General features: G+C 36.8%; 1 protein-coding gene across 1 annotated transcript in view; it reads left to right on the plus strand.

Annotated features, from left to right (window-relative positions):
• HECW1 (HECT, C2 and WW domain containing E3 ubiquitin protein ligase 1) overlaps positions 1-22,285 on the plus strand; it is a 681,615-nt gene that overhangs the window by 655,183 nt on the left and 4,147 nt on the right. The window contains exons 24-26 of the mRNA XM_054564310.1: positions 1,865-2,011; positions 3,322-3,436; positions 6,993-7,191. Coding sequence (XP_054420285.1) covers positions 1,865-2,011; positions 3,322-3,436; positions 6,993-7,191 — 461 coding nt within the window. The remainder of the gene's footprint in view (positions 1-1,864; positions 2,012-3,321; positions 3,437-6,992; positions 7,192-22,285) is intronic.

A 22,285-nucleotide genomic window follows, 5' to 3' on the forward strand; every position in this document is an offset into this window, starting at 1 on the left:
CATTAGAAGGAGAAAAAATGTGAGCTGACTGAAGAAAGTAGAGCGGTTATGTGAGGTAAGATGGAGGAGAAATAAGGGCTAGAAACTTGGCATAATGTGAGAGAAAATAAAGTTAACCACAACAGTAATAAGCTCTGGAAGATGATGAAATGGATTAAGACTGAGGAAGGGTGTTGTGTTGGATTTGGAACAATTATAGTATAATAAGAAATATATAATCTGAATAATAAAAAAGTAATACAAGTGAAGTGAAAGGAGAAAAATTAAAATGCCATATAAAAGAAATAATAAAAAGAAATGAAACAGTAATAACAATCAAACAAAAAATTAAATAAATGGAATGAAAAGAAATTTTTAAAATCAGGCACATTCTGAAAGATAGCAAAGTGAAATTTCAGCTGTTGGTGTTCGACTTCTGACTTCTTTCTGGATCTGTCTTTTTCTAGTGTATTCTTTATTTCATATGTTATATTTGTCATTTCTTACTAGTCTTTTTTAATTGTTTCTATACCTTTTTATGCTTGCTATCTCTTGTTTAGGTTCTCACTAAGCTTCTGAGCATTTTTATAACCATTGCTTTTGAAATCTATATCTGGTAAGTTGCTTTCTTCCATTTCATTTATCTCTTTTTCTGGAGATTTCCCCCTGTTATTTCATTTGGGACATGAGTCTTTATGTCCCCATTTTGGCTGCCTCTTTGAGATCATTTCTATTAGGTAAATCGGCTATAACTTGTAGTCTTGATAGGGTGGCCTTATGTATAGGTGTCCTTTGAGATCCAGTGTCACAGTCTTCTTGATCACCTGAGCTGAGTGTTTCAGAAATGTCCTTTTTGTGGATTACATGGGCTCTCTTCTTGTAATTCAGTCTATGTTGCTATTGGTTTATTCATGTGTGGAGCCAAACCTCAGCCTGGCTGACTGTGAGAATAGACCCCAACCACAGTGTATAAGCTGCTATGCAGGTGGTAACCACAGGAAGCAGAACTTGCCTCAACAATGACTGGCACCTATCAAGATCTTCTTTTTGATATGCTGCTTGTTAAGCTAATTGTGTCCTGATCTTTTGTTGTCTGAAGCTTGGTACTGGGTATGTTTGTCTGGGTCCTCTTGAGAGAGACTCTGGTGCAGATCAATGTGACTGGCCTTGGCCCTGCTTTATGGAACAGTCTCAATGTGGCTTCATCTGTAAATATTTGGTTGAAAAGCTTCTATTTTGCTAGTCTTCAGTTGGTTATTCAGGTTCATTGTTTTATATTTTAGTTTCAATTTCAGTTTGGTTCTAGAAGGAGGTGAGGGTAACATTTACTTGCTGCCATGTTGGATCTCCTGACTATAGCTTATTTTGATGACTCAAACTTGTCCTAACAAGCATCACCATACTAAGTGCCAATATCATTCATTCTGTTTCCTTTTCTCCAGTCACTATTTTACCTGGCTCTAAAAACCATCTTCCCATCCTAAGCTACTTTGCTTCCAGTGATTCTGTGTGTGGGGAAACTGGTGGCTGTTAAAAATTTGCTGTAATTTAGATTTGGGAGGTCAAGTATTTGACTGTAGTATAGGGATATTCAGCTTCATTTAGGGACCAAAAGGGGCTTTTACTTTTATTTCCATTAGGTCTCTTGAATTAAGGAAACATTTCCTCTTTATAAAAAAAAATTTCAGCTCTTCTAAGGTAATTAATATCTTCTTAGAACAACCAGGGTCTTTTTTGTAACTTCAGGAAAAGAAAGAAACTAAGGCACTAATATGCTGCACTCATGTGAAGAGGATGTTTTGCACGTAGTTCATCCACCTAAAATAGTTATGTCTTACTGTGAACTGAGTTAACAAGCACCACAATCTTTCTGTTTTTCCACAAGGTAACGGAAAGGGAGTTAAAATCTGGAGGAGCCAATATCCAGGTAACAGAGAAAAACAAGAAAGAGTACATTGAGAGGCTGGTAAAGTGGCGAGTGGAACGTGGTGTGGTTCAGCAGACAGAGGCCCTGGTGCGGGGCTTCTATGAGGTAAGGTCCAGCCCCAACTGTGTTTATCGCTAGACACAGCTTGTGAGGAAAAGGAAAAGGAAGAACCTGGGCAAAGGGTTCAGCTCTACTTACCAGAGTGTAAAGAGGACTTTCTTGAGGTAGATAAATGAGGGGTCAGAGTTTTCTGAGAATCCCAAATCTTGTGGTAGGTAAAAATACTCTCACAAAATTGGTGTTTGTGTGGCCCTGGTATGTCAAGTGTAAACATAACATCTCCTGTCAAGATGTGCACATGTTGCATTTTTTTTTCATCCAGTGAAATAAAAATAAAGGAAGTGAAGTTGTTGGAGTGCACTATCCACTCTTGCTAGATTTTATTTTGTTATAGTGCCACTTTGTGCTACATGCTAAGGTTTAAATCAAGAAGACAATGACAGTTGCTAGTCTTCTTGTGCACCAAAAATTGTCATCCTTAAACTTTTTCAGTTTATAAACAAGAGGCTGTAAATGTCTTTTTAGGGCTTGGGTCTTTTTTCCCTGCAATAGTGGAGAACAGTATGAGTCACTGGCTCATCCATCATTTGTTTGATTAAAGGAGGTATCAACTATAAGTGTTCAGTAGTGCCTGGTACATTTGGCAATGAGATGGAAAGCCAGAGCTCAGAACCCTAACAAAGCACATCCTCTCAAATCTTTGAAGAAGGGAGAAAGGAAGTGATGAGAAAAGGGAAGAGAAGTAAAATGGTTTCAATGCCCATTCCTAGGAAATGAGTCATAGTCTGACGTGGAAGAAAGAATAGTTTTGTTTTTTGTTTTCTGTTTTTTGTTTTAATTTAATTTTAATTTATTTTTTCAAATACATTTGTCTCTGCCAACCCCCCACCACTTTCCCTTGCCCCCTCCCTCCCTCCCTCCCTCAGCTCTTCCCCTTTGGTTTTGTCCATGAGTCCTTGCTATATGTTCCTTGACTTTCCCCTTCCCTTAGAAAGGATAGTTTTTAAGTGAAATGGTAATACCAATAAATATTGAGCCACTCCAAAGTGATTTAGACTGTTTGTCTTTAAAATGAAAGTTTACTCAAAAATTTAAATGTGACTATAAAGTCGAGTCAGGTTTGTTCATACCATCATTTTGGGATAGAGTATCAGAGGTAGTGAAATCATGGGACCTTTTTGCAGTTCACAGCTCACGGGTTTGTGTTTCAAAATGTGTAAGTCACAATAATGGCACATTGAAAAAAAAGTTGTAAATTATGGTCAGTTTCCCACCTTAAGTCACAGAAATAATAAAAATGAATAGAACTTTCAATGTGGTTGAACCTGTGTACTGAAGCCTAATCTGTATTTCAGGTCATAGACTCGAGGCTTGTCTCCGTGTTTGATGCCAGGGAACTAGAGCTCGTGATAGCTGGCACAGCAGAAATCGACTTAAATGACTGGCGGAATAACACCGAGTACCGGGGAGGTGAGCTCTCAGGGCTTGTGATGATACAACTCTCACAGATGCAAATCATCACTTTTTAAAAATTTTTAAGTGAAATTGACATGAAAATTTTCACTATTTTAAAGTGAGAAAAGCAATAAATGGCATTTTGTACATTCACAATGTTATACAACTATCACCTCTAGCTAGTTCCAAAACATTTCTATCATCCCAAAAGGAAACCTATACTCATTAAGGAGTTGTTCCTCATTTATCCCTCCCATGACCCTGGCAACCATCAATGTGCATTTTGTCTCTATGGATTTACCTATTCTAGATATTTCATGTAAATAAAGTCATTTACACAATATGTGGTCTTTTGGTTTGACTTCTTTCACTAAGCATACTATTTCAAGGATTGACCATGTTGTAGTGTATTTCAGTATCTCACTTCTTTTTATGGCTGAATAATGATCCACTTTGTATATATATATATTCCATATATATTTATAATATAAATATAAAATAATATTTACATATATTTCACCACTATTTTTATCCTCACTGAAAACATTATTACATTGCTTTTAGAGAGAGAGGACAAGAGAAACATTGATTGGTATATATCAATTTTCATATATACCCTGACAGGATTGAACTGCAACCTAGGTGTGTGCCCTGACTGGGGATTAAACCTATGCCCTTTCAGTCTATGGGATGATGCTTCAGTCTATGGGATGAAACCAACTGAACCACACTGGCCAGGGCTATATTTTATCACTTTTTGAAGACTACTATAACTTGCTTTTACTTCAATACATGTGTAAAGTATTGGGTTGGCCAAAACATTTGTTTGTTATTTTTTTTCCATAAGATGGAGTGCTTAGTTTTCTTTAACTTCATTTGAAACAATTTTGTTAAACTATACTGTGACAGTTGCCATATCAGCAAGCATTTTTAAAAACTTATCAAAATTGGTGAATTTTTGTGTAGCCATTTTAATATTGAAGATGGAAGAAAATTAGCAACATTTCTGGCATGTTATGCTTTACTATTTCATGAAAGGTAAAAACACAACTGAAATGCAAATAAATATTTGTGCAGTGTATGGAGAAGGTGCTGTGACTGATCAAATGTGTCTAAAGTGGTTTGCAAAGTTTCCTGCTGGAGATTTCTCACTGGACAATGCTCTGTCATTGGACAGATCAGTTGAAGTTGATCGCGATCAAATCAAGACATTAACTGAGAGCAATCAACATTATACCATGCAGAAGACAGACAACATATTCAAAATATCCAAATCAAGCATTGAAAATCATTTGCACCAGCTTAATTATGTTAATCATTTTGATGTTTGTGTTCCACATCAGTTAAGTGGATTAAATCTTTCTGACCACATTTTTGCATGTGATTCTTTACTTAAACATATTGAAAATGCTGTTTTTAAAACAAATTGTGATGGGTAATGAAAAGTGGATACTGTACAATAATGTGGAATGGAAGAGATCATGGAACAAGTGAAATAAACCACCACCAACCACATTAAAGGCAGGTGGTCATCCAAAGAAGATGATGTTGTGTGTATATGGTGGGTTTGGAAGGGAGTCCTCTATTATGAGCTCCTCCTGGAAAAACAAATGATTATTCCAACAAGCACTGTCCCAATTAGACCAACTGAAAGCAGCACTCAATGAAAAGAGTCTAGAATTAGTCAAAAGGAAATGCATAATCTTCTATCAAGATAACACGAGATCACATGTTTCTTTAATGGTTTGCCTAGGAATTTCTAATTCATCTCCTGTATTCACCAGATCTTTTGCCTTTGGATTTCCATTTATTTCAGTCTTTACAAAATTATTTTAAAGGAAAAAATTTCAATTTCCTGGAAGACTGTAAAAGGCACCTAGAACAGTTCTTTACTCAAAAGGATAAAAAATTTAGGAAGATGGAATTATGAATTTACCTGAAAGATGGCAGAAAGTAGTGTAACAAAATGGTGAATACATTGTCTAATAAAGTTATTGGTGAAAGTGAAAAGCGTGTCTTTTATTTTTACTTAAAAACCAAATATACATTTTGGTCAACCCAATAAGTTAATCTATATGCCTTCCTCCAGCTTCCAACCTAAACTGTCAGTGGCAGTCTCTGGCCTAACTCAATGTATATTCATGGGCCAGCTACTGAGCTATGTTTCATGCTGGTGGGGTATTTTGTCCCACACCCTGTAGGATTGGTACGCTCTTCACCTCATTGTTTTCTGCAACACATTTATAAGTGTCACCTCTCCAAAACCAACTTCTGACCCCTCCTAACTATTTACTTTCTCATCGCTAAACTAGTCTTTTGAAACATTATTTTCATCATGCCATTTCCCAACCCATGAAACAATTTCCTTATTATTTATAGAAGAGGTCTTTGGCAGGTTTTTTAGCCTAAAAATCCTTTCTTTGTGTAAAATATTACAGAGAAACCTCAATCAATACAATAAAAAGAGAGGAAGGGGTCTGCCATCTCAGCCTCCCTCATCTCCTCAGTACACTCAGCCATAAGAAGACTTTGTGGTACCTCTGGGCTCTTCTTGGCCTGGTATGAAAAAACACTGACTGAAGGTATCAAGTCAAAACGTCTCTGCCTAGCTATTAAGAGTCCCTAAGACCCTGAACAAGTTTCCTTTCAGTCCTTACCAAATCCCTCTCTATGCTAGTTAGCTTGCTATTTCCTCCATATTTCTTACTCATTCTTGTTATTCATTATTTCCCTTGCCAGATATGTCCTCCTCTCCCCATCTACTATTACAAATGCTTTGACTGTTTTATTCACACCTTTTTTAATTATTGTTCACTACAGTTGCCCCCTTCTTTTTAATGAAGATATCCCTGTTTCTACCCCTTCTCACATTGATCCCTCCCATTTTTAATGTCTTTTGAATTTGAAGTCAGAATAAAATTTTTTACCTCAAGTAATTGATCCAAGCTTAGTCTCCCAACTGTAGTGTAAGAGGTATTCAATACTTCCCTCATGGGCCCAATTCATCTTAGCCCAGTCTTGGCCTGAAAGCAGCTACTCCATGGGTATCAATGGCTGCTGCAGAGCCCAGCATCTTCCACTCACCAAGCTTGCCCTTTGCCTCCAGCCTTTCTTAAGTCCTGAACTCTTCCACAGTGTATAGTTACCAAGAGCTGATACCAGGGGGAAAAAAAAAGAAATACTATAAAATTTTGTATTCATGGAGGGATTTGTCCCTTATGGATTCCAAGATCTCTACTAAGTCTAGTCACTCCTCTACATTTCTATGAGACTAAAAATGACTGATGAAGTCCCAGTTATTTAACGAGAGAGCAAGTATTTCTAAGGACATCCTTCAGAACATATAATTTTTTAAAATAAAACAACTAACTTCTAAATCTGCTTCTGTTTTAAAATTCACCTCATTACACAAATTGCTTTAGACTTACCTACAGGCTATGATTAGAGAAATCAGCAGATCAAAGCAGTTCTTCAGTTCTTATCACACCTGATGTGTATTTCATCTCTCTCCCCTCTCTTCTTCCTCCTTTCTCTACATTTTTTTCTTTCTCTCTCTTTTTGCTTAATTCAGGTTATCATGATGGGCATCTTGTGATCCGTTGGTTCTGGGCTGCAGTGGAACATTTCAATAATGAGCAGAGATTAAGATTACTTCAGTTCGTCACAGGAACATCAAGCGTGCCCTATGAAGGCTTTGCAGCCCTTCGAGGAAGCAATGGGCTTCGGCGTTTCTGCATAGAGAAATGGGGGAAAATTACCTCTCTACCCAGGTACAAAGCTTTTGCCAAACTTCAGGAAACCAGCTGAATAAAGCAAAGTCTACCTTGTTATTTCAGCTTGGGTGGTCATCCTTTGGCATATAATTCTTTTCTGCCACCCTAAATATTGTTATATGAGTTATTAGAGAAAAGTGCAAGTAAGAAGTCTCTGGGAGGTGAATTTAGGCCATATTCTTTATGATTTTTTGATGTTTGATGTTACTGAGCTATAGCATCATAAGCCATGTGTCAGTCATGAGAAGATTTCCAAACTGTGTGTAGCCCAATCTAATTTAAAGCAGAATATCTCAGCTGGTTAGCAATGGGAGTTGGGGAGAAGCTGGAAGCCCAAAGTAACCTTTACCAGCTCTGTATCTGTACTTCTATAACATATCACTTGATATTCTGTAGGAGAGATGGTCGTATACATGCTGCATTCCTTTTTAGTATGTTTCAAAATATATGAAGATGAGACCACATATATCTCAGATCTCTACAGTGACATCTATATAGTAAAATATTGAGGAAATTATTGTGAAATAAATGCAGAAAAAGAGGCCCTAGGGATCCAGGTAACCTAACAAAATGAATTTCTTTTAAACTGATTTTTAATCCCAACAATTTCTGAGTCCTTTCTATGCCACATTAGGTATCATATTCCATATCAATAAAATGAGAGACTTCTGTACAAGTACTATTGTAATATACACTGCGCAAAAAAAGATTGATCCATATTATTTTCTTATGATATTTTATAATAATAAAAGAAGATTCACTCACATTAAATTCAGCTCTATTTCTACATAAATCCTCATAAATCCCTGTTTTGGAAGAATTTACTAAACTATGACTTTCATAGCTTGCTCAGGCTTGACATGCCCAGAATGACCTGAAGACAATTTTACAATGCCTGTGGCAGCAGGAAACCCAGAAAAGAGAGTTAATGCCTACCTGTTTTATAGCAGCTTAAAGCTTTGATGGAATTTTCAGCCCTGGTTTTACCACTTAGTTCAGCATATCCTCAGTGCTCATTTGCATCATTCTGCTGATAACTGAATGTACTGAATTAAGACTGGCAATAAAATAAGCTTAAAATAGCAAGATTTCCATTTGTATATTTTAATAATAAGTATGGAACATACAATAATTTGGAAACATTCTGCTACAATTTTAGAGATATGAGTTTGAGTCACCATTTGTTGGTAGATTTGTCTATAAGTGTACCTTGAGGAGGGGCTGAGATACAAGTACCTGCCCAAAGGGGTTTACTGTCCAGGAAGAAACATGGCCTAATAGTAATACATTAAAACACAAGGTAGAATCAGAGGAGCACTAAGAAGGAAAGGTAAAACCAAGTAGAAAAAAGACCTAACCCTGACTGAGTTGACAGAATAAAATGCCAAAAATCAAAAACAAAAAACAAAAAACAAAACCTGGCATGTACATGTGCAATAAGGGGCAATTAATGGGTAGAAAGGAATTCTAGGCTGAAGTGACAATATGAGCAAAGTCTGAGGATGGGAAATGGCCAGATGGTGTTCATATGTTCAAATTAAAATTTATTTTAAAAAGTTAACCAAGACTGTAGATACATGCAATAAAATTAACTCTGGAAGAAATTCTGAATGTTCAGAGTAGGTCTTGAAGAGGTACCATTGGGTACTGCTTTCAGTTTACTCCCAGAAGTTAGTATATTTTACAGAATTAAGGTATTTTATAAATACGGTGTTTTTACTCTGTAATATTTTTTTCATCATGCAAGTTAAAGTGATCCGAGAAAGAAAACCAAGAGAATGTTGTCTGCTCATTTCTTGTTCCTGGCTAATTCAGCCATTCCAAAACCACAGTTGAGATGTTACTGCCTCCACTTAATTGAGTTAGCCATAGACCAGAGTATGTCCTAGTTTCAATCGTTCTAAACATAAAAAAGGACCTCCGTGTCATCTTACTCAATTTACTGAGTATTCTTCCACTTTTACTCAAATAAGTATAGGTAAAATATTTCAATTATTTTATTTTGAGGTAAACTTAGGCTTATTCGAATCTTAGTTAATAATCTGAGATCTCTGTTAATTTTGGCCTACTTTTATTTTTTTCACACTTTTAATGTCTATGAGTTACCAGATTTTGTCTTTTTTTAAAATTTGTTATTGTTCAATGACAGTTGTCTCGTGTTCTATTACAGTTGTCCCGTGTTTTTCCCCCTTGCTTGCCCCAACTTCATCCCCACCCACTCCCACAGTCAGTCCTTGCCATTGTCCCTGCCCATGAGTCCTCTATTACTGTTATTTTGCTTGCCCCTCCTTCTTCTTTCTTCTATTATCCCACTCCTTTCACTTCTCTGGTCACTGTCAGTTTGTTCTTTATTCCCAAGTCTCTGGTTCTATTTTGCACATTTGTTTGTTTTGTTGGTTATGTGCCACTTATAGATGAGATCATATGGTATTTATCTTTCACTACCTGACTGATTTAATTCACCATAGTGCTCTCCAGTTCCATCCTTGCTATTTCAAATGTCGGGAGTTCCTTCTTTCTTTCTGCTGCATACTATATGTGTAAATGTACCAGTTTTTTTTTATTCATTCATTTACTGATAGGCACATAAGGCTATTTCCAGGTCTTGGTCAAAGATATCAGCAATGTAGGTGAGAGCTCAGCCCACTTCCTTGTGCACCCAAATGGGACACCTAGCTGACCCTCCAAAGAACAGAGTGAACACCCAATAGAATCCCAGCTGATAAGAAGTTTGAAAGCCAAAGTGTGCAGATAATGCTTAAAAATGGTGGTAAGGCGATTTTGTAGGTCAACAGGAAGGTCCCTGGGCCTTGCGCCAGACAGCTACCATGGAAACATAAGAGGAGAGCCAGGTCAGTGATAGCAACCTAGCAGCTCCCTCCCTTCCCAAAGCAGAGCAGGGAAACTCCCAGAGTGGCTCCAGGAGAAACCTGGATGTGGAAAGTCACTGGGGAAATAGAAAGGCAATAGAAAGGCAATAAGTGACCCACTGCCAGTGGAACACACTGGTGGGGGTGACTGTTTCCAGCTAGGAGAGTACCAGAGAAATTGGGGAGCTGGGTGACACCTGCAGCTGGGAGAAGAAATGGGCCCCTACTGGCCATGACCCAGATAAACTCTGGGCTCTTCAGAGAGTTGGACTGTGTGGAAAGCCAGGGGCTTGTTAAGAGTAGCAGGTGGCACCCAAGGAAACATTTCTCAAAAATGAAGCTTAGCCCCTGCGCAGGGTCCTGGCGTGCACAGGGAACTCATGCAGAAGCCTGGGGCCAGCAAAGAGAGAGGAGCGTAGGTGTGATTTGCTCCCACTCAGGACACCTCATGGATTGATTGGGGGGCAGTATGGGATCAGAGAGGCAGCAGCACCCAGAGAAACTTTTTTCCATAGGGTACCTGAGCCCCCTGCAAGGCAACTTGCATGCATGCAGCAGCTAGGCCAACAAAGAGGGAATAAAGTGGGCACAATTTGTTTCCACTCAGTGCACCTCATGGACTGATCAAAGAGGTGCAAAACAAGGTGGGTTATCAGTGCTGGCTTGGCACAAATGCACAGAGTGGACAGTGCTCTGAGGGTGTGGGCTAGGAACTTGGCACCTTTGATCATTGTAGCCTATACTGCGCCATAATCTCTGCAAAAAGTACAGGGAAGGAAAAAAACGGAGCCCAGCCCCCTTCTACCTACAGGAAAGGAACCAACCTGCAAAACCAGCTTGACAGGTTTAAAATCAACCAACTCTTATTTTTTTTTTCTTCAAGAGTGATAAAATAAGAACTGGATTGTGAGAAACCTAGATAGGGATCCAGAAAGAAATCAGAAGACAAACACCAACACCTGAGAAAATTTTCACTTTGCTATCCTTGAGAACATGCATTTTTTAAGTTTAGTTATGTTTTTTTCTTTTTATTGTTTTACTTGATTTTCATTCTCCTTTTCATACTGCATTTCAATTGTTCTTCTTTGGCTTCACTCTCATTCCAAATAACACACTATTTGTCTTCTACTTTTTGTGCTTTTAATTCAGATTATATATTATTTATCATACTACTGTTATTCCAAATCCCACGCAGCACCATTCCCTGGTTTTAAGCTATTTCACCATCTTCCTCAGCTTTACTACTGTTATGGTTAACTTTATTTTCTCTCACATTATGCTAAGTTTCTATCCCTTATTCTCACTATTTCTCCTCCATCTAACCTCACATACATGCTCTTCTTTCTTGTCAGCTCACATTCTTTTTCCCTTCTGATAAGAGCCTTATTTCTTTTTCACGTTTTGTAAACAGTAGCTATTTGGGTGAAATATCATGGTTATTGCTGTACTTCTCCAAAAGACCTCCTACTTGGTCACTACTTGTTCATACTTTAAATCCAATAGAATACTCTCTGGCTGTCTTATTACATTTTGCTTGTCACCCTGCCCATGGTCAGCTGCGTAAGAAAATTTGTTTCATTGTTTTCTCTCTCTCTTTTCTTTTCTTTCTTTTGTCCCCCTCCCTCAACCTGGGCTTTACTCCTTACTCTTATTAGTTTGCGTCCCCCATCCTCTCAAAAGCATTTTTCTTTACTGTAGACATGTCTTTACTGTAGACATGTCACGTTCATTTTTTTGCTGTTCTACCATATTCTTTTCCCCGTTCTACCTTCATTAAACTTCATTCGGCAGTCATTGCTATTGACCCTGCTGTGGTATTTCAGCAAATGTTCTCCTGTTGGCCCGGTACCTTTTCAATTTTACTTCAAACCTCCTAATATACTCTTAGTTATTCTTACCCCATTGTTCCCGTCACTCTTTTGTGTTTTACTGATGTTGTAAATTATCCTCTCTCTCTTTTTTTGCCTTGGCTCTTACCCCAACTCTTATCAATTCTCCTCCCTCTCACCACACAACAACTTATTCCCCTCTTTTTTTAGTCATTTTGTATTATCTTTGCCATGTTTTGTAATATCCACAATCTCTCTTCACCATTATTAATCATAGTTCAATTGCGGTGGAGACTGCTAGTGTGGTAGGGGGGTTCTTACTGATGGTGTAGGTTTGGTTGTCTAGTAACACCGTTTTGTTAACCAACACTATACAATATCATATAAGACAAAGTTAGATTTGTGAGTGCCAGTAAACCCACTAGAAGGGAACATCCTCCAACAAAGGAGTCACAAAGACGTAAAGCCCAGGTACGATAAGATAGTCTACGTAAATGGAAGAAAGGGAAATTTAGGGGATCCAGACAAGGAGATCAAAGAGCCCATACCATTGAGTCCCACAGAACATGTACCTTAGTTCTCCCCATGAAAACAGCTGGCAAAGCAGAGATCTGGAATTGCAGACACAAATAAAATGAGTCACCTAAAATGGGGAGACAAAGGAAGAACACACAATAAAAAGGAATGAAAGAATCCCTATAAAAAAGTAAAATGAAATGGAGGCAAGAAAACTATCAGATATATAATTCAAAGGGTGGTTATAAGGATGTTTAAGGAACTCAATGAACTACAAGGAATTGAGTAGAAACAGTAATAAACAGGAAATAGAAACTATAAACAAGGCCAGGGAAAAATTAAGAATACAATATCTGAAATAAAAAGTACACTACAAGGAATTACAGGCAGACTGGATGAAGCACAGGACCCAATTAGTGAGCTGGAAGACAAGTTAGAAAGAAACACCCAATAGAGCAACTTCACGAAAAAAGACTCAAAAATATGAAGATAGCTTAAGGGAACTTCAGGACAACATAATATGAAATAACATTCAAATTATTGGACTACCAGAAGGAGAAAAGGAGCAAGGGATATAAAACTTGTTTGAAAAAATAATGACAGAAAACTTCCTTAACCTGGAGAAGGGAAAAGCTACACAAGTTAAGGAAGCACAGAGGGTCCCAGTCAAAATGAGGTCTACCCCAAGACACATAATAATTAAAGTTCCAAATTTTAAAGACAAAGAGAGAATCTTTAAGGCAGTGGCAGGGGAGGGGAGCAGGGGGCGGGGGAGAAAGAGGAAGTAATATACAAGGGAGCTCCAATAAGGCTAGCAGCTGATTTTGCAACAAAAACACAAACCAGAAGAGAATGGCAAAAAGTTGTCCAAGTAATAAAAAGCAAAGGTCAACTAAGGTTACTCCAATGAGCTAGGCTCTCAATTAAAATAGATGAAATGAGGAGTTTCCAAGACAAATAAAAGGCTAAAAAAATATACCTCCACAAAACCAGCACTGAAAGATATGCTAAAGAGATTGCTTTAAGAAGAGGAAGAGCAAGAGTGAGAGAGAGAAGAACACAGATACAAAGGGGGAAAATGAACAAATACCTATCAATAATAACCTCATATGTAAATAGCTTAAATGTGCCAATCAAAAGAGATAGGGTAGATGAATGGATAAGAAAACATGACATGCACATATACTGCCTACAAGAGACCAACCTCACATCAAAATCCTACACAGGCTGAAAGTGAAGGGATGGAAAAAAATATTCCAAGTAAATGGACAGGAAAAAAAAAGGCAGGATAGTAATACTTATATCAGACAAAATAGACTTCAAAATAAAGGCCATACAAAAAGGCACAGGATATTTCATAATACTCAAGGGAAGAATCCATCATGAAGACATAAACATTGTAAATGAATATGAACCGTATAGCAGCATACAAATACATAATAAAAATTGTGGAGTACTTCAGAAAGAGATAGACAGCAACACATTTATATTAGGGGATTTTAAGACCCCATTGTCAGGATAGATCTTCCAAACAAAATATCAACAAGGAGATTGCACCTTTGAACAATGCCCTGGATCAAATGGACTTAACTGAACTGTATAGTAACTTTCATTGCAGGAAAACAAAATATCCAACTTTTCAAAGGTACATGCACATTTCCAAAAATAGATCACATGATAGGACAAATTGAAATCATAAGAAACTTTTTTTTTTTGCACCACAAGGGCCTGAAACTGGAAACCATCCTGAAGGAAAAAACTCAATAACATTCAAATTCAGGGAGACTGAATAGCATTCTATTAAACAATGAATGGGTTAATAATGAAATCAAGGTAGAAATAAAAAAGTTTCTTGAAATAAATGAAAATGAACACACAACTTTCCACAACCTATGGGATACAGTGAAGACAGTCCTGAGAGAGAAGTCCATAGAAATTCAGGCCTACCTAAAAACGACAAAAACATTTCAAAGAGTAACCTAACTCTACAGGTAAAAGAACAGGAGAAATGACAGCAAACAAATCACAGAGCAAACAGAAGGAAGGAAATAACCAAGTACAGAGCAGAATTAAATTACATAGAATAAAAGAACAATTCAAAGAATCAATAAATACAGGAGCTGGTTATTTGAAAAGATAAAGAAAATCAACAAGCCTTTAACAAGACTTATCAAGGAAAAAGGAGAGAAGACCCAAATAAATAAAATCAGAAATGAAAGAGGAAAAATTGCAACTGACACCACAGAAATAAAAAAGATTATAAGAAATGACTACGAACAACTATATGCCAAGAAATTTGAAAACCTCGATGAAATGGACAAATAGAAACATATAATCTTCCAAAACCAAATCAAGAATCAAAAAGTCTGGACAGAGCAGTAACAACTGGTGAAATTGAAGCAGTATTCAAAAAACTCCCAGCACACCAAAGCCGTGGACTGGGCAGTTTCACAAGAGAATTTTACAAAACATTCAAGGAAGAGCTAACGCCTGTCCCTCTCAGACTATTCCAAAAAATCCAAGAAGAGGGAAGATTCCCAAACCAGCATCATCCTAATCCCAAAACCAGATAAAGACACAACAAAGAAAGAAAACTACTAAAGGCCAATATTGCAGATGAGCAGAGACACTGAAATCCTCAATAAAATATTGGCAAACTGTATCAGCAATACATTAAAAAGATCATACACCATGATCAAGTGCGATTCATTCTAGGGATGCAATTCATGATATAGTATTTGCAAATAAAAAAAATAATACATCACATAAACAAAAGGAAAGACATAAATCACAAGATCATTTCAATAGATGCTGAAAAAGCATTTGATAAGGTACACCACTGATGTATGATAAAAACACTCAGCAAACTGGGAATAAAGGAAGTATACCTCACTCAACATAATAAAGGCCATGTATGAGAAACCTACAGCCAACATTATACCCAATGGGCAAAATCTAAAACTTTCCCTCTAAGATGAGGAACAAGGTGGGGCAGGGGAAAGTGGTGGTGGGAACATGGAGACAAATGTATCTGAACAATAAAAATTTTTAAAAAAAGAGTTTTCACTTTCACCATTCTGTTCAATGTAGTATTGGAAGTTCTAGAAACAGCAATCAGGAAAAAAAAAAAAAGGAAACAAAAAACATTCAAATTGTAAAGAAAGAAGTAGTACTGTCACTGTTTACAGAAGACATGATAGTGTACAGAGAAAACCCTATAGGTTCCATCAAAACATCACTCGACCTAATAAGTGATTTTGGCAAAACAGCAGGATACAAAGTTAATATTCAGAAATCAAAGGCATTTTTGTACCCCAACAATGAAATGACAGATACAGAAATAATGAAAAATATCCCATTTGCTATAGCAACATAAAAACAAAGTGCCTAGGATTACATCTAACGAAGGAGGTAAAAGACCTTACTCAGAAAACTACACAACACTGAAGAAAGAAATTAAGGAAAACACAAATAAATGGAAACATATACTGTGTTCATGAATTTGGGAGAAATAACATCATCAAAACATCCATACAACCCAAAGCAATTTTCAGATTCAACTCAATCTCTATGAAAATACCAGTGACATATTTCACAGATATAGAATAAACATTTATTTTTGTTGTTCAAGTACGGTTGTCTCCATTTTCCTGCCACCACTTTCCCCTGCCCCACCTGCCTCCACCTCCCACCTTCAATCCTTCCCCACTTTGGTTTTATCCATGGGTCCTTTCTATATGTGCCTTGACCTAACCCTTCCCCTTCTTTTCCCATTACCTTCCTTTCCTCCCCCCCACCCACCAGTTAGTGTTGGTTTGTTTTTTTCTTTCAATGTTGCTGGTTATATTTTTCTTGCTTGTTTGTTATATTCATTAGGTTCCACTTATAAAGGTGAGATCATATGGTATTTGTCTTTCATCCCCTGGCTTATTTCACATAACATAATGATCTCCAGTTCCATGCTGTCACAAAAGACAGGAGTTCCTTCTTTATTTGTGCTGCATAGTATTCCATTGTGTAAATATACCATAGTTTTTTGATGCACTCATTTATTGGTGGGCACTTAGGTTGCTTCCAATACTTAGCTATTGAAAATTGTGCTACTAGGAACATTGGGATGCGTAGATTCTTTTGAATTGGTGTTTTGAGATTCTTAATGTAAAATCCCAGGAGTGGAATTACTGGGTCAAAAGGCAGTTCCTTTATTAGTTTTCTGAGGAAATTCCAAACCCTTTTCCACACTGACTGCACCAGTCTGCATTACCACCAACAGTGTACTGGAGTTCCCTTTTCTCCACAACCTCACCAATACTTGTTGTTTGTTGATTTGTTTATGATGGCCATTCTGACTGGTGTGAAGTGGTATCTCATTGTAGTTTTAATTTTCATCTCTCTGATGGCTAGTGATGCTGAGCTTCCTTTCATATGTCTCTGGGCCCTTTGTATGTCCTTCTTGGAGAAGTGTCTGTACAGGTCCTTTGCCCATTTTTTAATTGGATTGTTTATCTTCCTGGAATTGAGTCATGTAAGTTCTTTATATATTTTGGAGATCAAAGCCTTGTCTTAAGTACCATTGGCAAATATATTTTCCCATACGATCGGTTCCCTTTTTATTTTGCTGATGTTTTCTTTAGCTGTGCAGATGCTTCTTATCTGATGAAGTCCCATTTGTTTATTCTTTCCTCAATGTCACTTGCTCTAGGGGATATATTAGTGAAAATATTGCTGCACAGACTATCTAAGAGTTTCCTGTCTATATTTTCCTCTAGGACTCTTACAGTGTCACAATTTATATGTAAGTCTTTTAACCAACTTGAGTTTATTTTTTTGTATAAGTTGGCAGCCTAGTTTCTTTCTTTCTTCCTTTCTTTCTTCCTTTCTTTCTTCCTTTCTTTCTTCCTTCCTTCCTTCCTTCCTTTCTTTCTTTCTTTCTTTCTTTCTTTCTTTCTTTCTTTCTTTCTTTCTTTCTTTCTCTTTCTCTCTCTCTCTCTTTCTCTCTCCCTTTCTTTCTTTCTTTCTTTCTCTCTTTCTTCCTTTTCTCATTCTCTCTCTCCCTCTTTCTTTCTCTCTCTCTCCCTCTTTCTATCTTTCTCTCTCTCCCTTTCTTTCTTTCTTTCTTTCTTTCTTTCTTTCTTTCTTTCTTTCTTTCTTTCTTTTTTTCTTTCTTTCCTTCTTTCTTCTTTCTTTCTTTCCATGTACTAGTCCAGATCTCCCAGCATCTTTCATTGAAGAGCCTATTTCTGCTCCTTTTTATGTTCCTGCCCCCTTTGTCAAATATTAACTGATTGCATTGACATGGGTATATTTCTGAGCTCTCTATTTTGTTCCATTTGTCTATGTGTCTGTTCTTATGCCAGTACCAGACTGTTCTGATTATAGTGGCCTTGTAATATAATTTAATATCTGATATTATGATCCCTCCTACTTTGTTCCTCTTTCTCAGAATTGCTGAGGCTATTCTTGGTAATTTATGTTTCCATACAAGTTTTTGAAATATTTGCTCTATATCTGTGAAATATGTCATTGGTATTTTGATAAGGATTACATTGTATCTATTGATAGCTTTGGGTAGTATAGACATTTTAATGATGTTAATTCTTCTGATCCATGAACACGGTATATACTTCATGTGTGTCTTCCTTAATTACTTTATTCAGTGTTGTGTCATTTTGAGTACAGATCTTTTACCTCCTTGGTTAGGTGTATTCATTGGCACTTTATTTTTCTTGTTGCTATAGCAAATGGGATTTTTTCATGATTTCTGTATCTGATATTTCATTGCTTGTATTCAAAAATGCCTTTGATTTCTGAATATTGACTTTGTACCCCACTGTTTTACCAAATTCACTTAAAGACGAATAGTTTTTTGGTGGAGTCTGTAGGATTTTCTAGTGCACTGTCATGTCATCTGCAAATAATAACAGTTTTGCTTCTTCCTTTCCAGTTTGGATGCCCTGTATTTATTTTTCTTGCCTGATCACTGTAGCTAGAGCTCCCCATGCTATGTTGAAGAGAAGTGGTAAAAATGGCCAACTTTGTTTCGTGCCTGAACTTAGGAGAAAGTTTTAGTTTTGCCCATTTTCATGTTGGCTGTAAGTGTCTTACATATTGCCTTTATTATGCTGAGGTATGCTCCCTCTATTCCCACTTTGCTGAGTGTTTTTATCATAAATGTGTGCTATACCTTATCAAGTGCTTTTTAAGCATCTATTGGTATGATCATGTGGTTTTTGTCTTTCATATTTTTATGTGGCGTATTCCATTTATTGATTTGCATATATGGTACCCTCCTTGTATCTATGGGATGAATAATGCTTGATCATGGTGTATGATCTTTTTAATGTATTGCTGGATTTGGTTTGCCAATATTTTTTGAAGATTTTAGCATTTATATTCATCAGTGTATTGGCCTGTAGTTTTCTTTCTTTGTTCTGTCTTTATCTGATTTTGGAATTAGAATAATACTGGCCTGATAAAAGGGGTTTGGGAGTCTTCTTTCTTTTAGATATTTTGGAATAGTTTGAGAAGAATCGGAGTTAGGTCTTCTCTAAATGTTTGGTAAAATTCTCCTGTGAATCCCGCCCACCAAGGGGCTTTTGTATGTGAGGAGTTTTTTGGTTACTGCTTCAATTTCAGTAGCTAATTTTTGTCTATTCACACTTTCTGCTTCTTCTTGACTCAGTTTTGGAGGATTATATGTCTGCAGAAATTTGTCCATTTCACCCAGGTTTTCAAATTTCTTGGCATAATAACATCTTGCAGTCCTTTGTATTTCGGTAGTATCATTTGTAATTTTGCCTTTTTCATCTCTGATTTTATTTAATTGGGTCATCTGTTTTTTTTTTCTTGATGAGTCTGGTTAAAGACTTGTCAATATTGTTTATCTTTTCAATTTACAGCCTCTGGATTTATTGATCCTTTGGACTGTGCTTTTAGTCTCTACATCATTTAATTCTGCTGTGATCTTGATTATTTCCTTCTTTCTTCTCACTCTGGGCGTTGTCATTGTTCCTCTAGTTTTTGTAGATGTAGTGTTAGGATGTTTAAATTTTTTCTATCTTTTTTAACTAGGCCTGTATTCCTATGAAATTGCCTCTCATGACTGCTTTCGCTATGTCCCATAGGTTTTGCATTGTTGTGTGTTTATTTTCATTTCCAGAAACTTTTTTATTTCCTCCTTGATATCATTGTTTTCCCATTCATTGTTTATTAACCCTCAGTCCCCAGGCATTTGACTGTTTTTGTGTTTTTTCCTTTATGTTGGTTTCTAGTTTCAAGCCATTGTGATCCAAGAAAATGCTTGGTATGATTTCAATTTTCCTGAATTTGTCGAGGCTCAATTTGTGCACCATTATGTGGTATCTCTTCAGAAATATTCTGTGATAATTTGAAAAGTATGTATACATTGCTTCTTTGGGGTGAAGAGTTCTGTATGTATCAGTTAAGCCAATTTTATCTAGCATGTCGTTCAGTCTCACAATATCCTTGTTGATTCTTTGTTAGGAAGATCTGTCCATTGTTGGCTTCAAGATGTTAAACTCTCCTACCATGAGTGCGTTGGTGTTGATACCTTTTTAGAAGTCCTCCAAGATTTTCCTTATATATTTGGGTGCTCCTATATTGGATGTATATGTTTACAATGTTTATACCTTCCTCATGGATTCTTCTCTTTAGAATTCTGAAGTGACTTTCTTTGCAGCTTTTATGACTCTTGTTTTGAAATCTATTTTCTCTGATATAAGTATTGCTACCCCAGCTTCTTTTTTCCTGTCCATTTGCTTGGAATATTTTTCCCAATGCTTCACTTTCAGTCTGTGTAGGTCTTTTGTTCTGATGTAGGTGTCTAGGAAACAGCATTTATGTGGATCATGTTTTCTTATTCATTCAGCTACCTTATGTCTTTTGATTGAAGCGTTTAATCTACTTACATTTAATGTTATTACTGAACGGTATTTATTCTTTGCCATTTTTTCCTTTTGCCCCTGTCTTCCTCTCTCTATATATCTTCATCTTCTTATGGCAATCCCTTTAGCATGTCTTGAAATGACAGTTTGTTGGAGGTGTATTCTTTAACCTTCTTTTATCTGTGAAACTCCTTATTTTTACCTTCCACTTTAAATGACAACCTTGCTAGGTAAAGTATTCTTAGTTGCAGGCCTTTGCTTTCAATTTCTCAGAATATTTCTTGTCATTCCCTTCTGGCTTGTAGTGGTTTTGTTGAGAAATCAGCTGCCTGCTTTGTTGGAGCTACCATGTATGTTACTATCTGTTTCTCCCATGCAGCTTTTAGATTCTCTTTGTCTTTAAAATTTGGCATTTTAATTATGATGTGTCTTGGAGTAGGCCTCTTTGGGTTGATCTTGATTGGGTGACCCTTTCTGTTTCCTGAATTTGCATGGCTTTCCTCTCTCCCAGTTAAGGAAGTTTTCTGTCATTATTTTTTAAAACATGTTTTCTATTCCTTGTTCTTTTTCTTTCTCTTTCTATGACTCTAATGTTTGTGTTTCATGTTGTCCTGAAATTCTCTTAAGCTATCCTCATACTTTTTGAGTCTTTTTTCATGCTGCTGCTCTACATGGGTATTTCTTCATATCTTGTATTCCAGCTCAAAGATTCAGTCCTCTGCTTCATCCAGCCTGCTTGTGAATTCTTCTAGTGTATTTTTTTATTTCAGATATTGTATTCTTCATTTCTTCCTGATTCTTTTATAGTTTCTATTTCCTTTTTCATGCTGTCGTAGTTCCCACTCAGTTCCTTTTAACTGTCACTGAGTTCCTTGATCATCATTATAACCATTTTTAAAAATACTATATCTAATATTTTGCTGACCTCACTTTTTTGTTAGCTTTTATTTACTGGAGATTCTTATTTTCCTTTCAATTGGGGGTTCTTCCTTTGTCTCCCTATTTTAGGTGAATATTTTTGTTTGTTTCTACATCTCTGGATGATCTGCTTGCCAGCTCTTTCCATGGGTTGTACATCTGTGGTAGGAGTTGTGTGGGATTCAGTGGTGCAGTCTCTCTGATCTCCTTGTCTTAGCACTCTAGGGTTTCCCTGTCTTCCTTTTGCATAGTCTCTCTTGCTGTACTTGGGACTTACTTGTTGGTGAGTTTTCCCCTTCACTTGGCTTACTGGTAGTCACAACTCCCACCTTATCTTGTATGCTGTTGTGGAGGTGTTGGTCAACAAAGCATTATTACCAGACAACCAAATCTAATGAGCAAAAAGTACCCCTCTAGCACATCAGCAACCTCAACTGTAATTGAGCAAAGAGTAATAAAAATGAAGAGAGATTATGGATATTATAAGATATGGCAAAGGGGATAGGAGGATGACTAAAAGGGGGGAAATGTTATTGAGTGGTGAGAGGGAGAATAGATGAGTATCATAGAACCTAGGCAAAGAGAGAAAGAAATTTAAAACATAAGTCAAATACAAAGTGGCAATAGGAACAATGGGGTAAAAGAAGGGAAGAGTATTCTATGAGTTTTGAAATTGAAAAGGTATTGGACCAATGGGATAAAATTACAGAAAAACCATAGCAGGGTTGATAGAAATGAGTGCTGAATGAAGTTCAATAAATGTGGAACAGGAAAAAGATGATTGTACGAATGCAAATAGTGAATATGAGATGTCTACAGTAAAGAAAATGATTTTGAGAGGATGGGGGAAGCAAGCTAATATGAGTAAGGAGTAAAGCCCAAGTTGAGAGAGGAAAAAAAGGAAAAATAAAATAAATTTCCTCCCTCAACTAATCAGGGTAAGGGTGAAGGTAAAATGGAGTAAGACATGGGGAGAGTATTCTATGGGAATTCAAGTACAAATAGTGAACAGATAGGAATTCCATTGGAGAAGTACAGCAATATACATGGTATT

This window comes from Pteronotus mesoamericanus, unplaced genomic scaffold (genome assembly GCF_021234165.1).
Source record: "Pteronotus mesoamericanus isolate MK-2021 breed Mesoamerican mustached bat unplaced genomic scaffold, CSHL_Meso_final scaffold_85, whole genome shotgun sequence".
Lineage (NCBI taxonomy): Eukaryota > Metazoa > Chordata > Mammalia > Chiroptera > Mormoopidae > Pteronotus > Pteronotus mesoamericanus.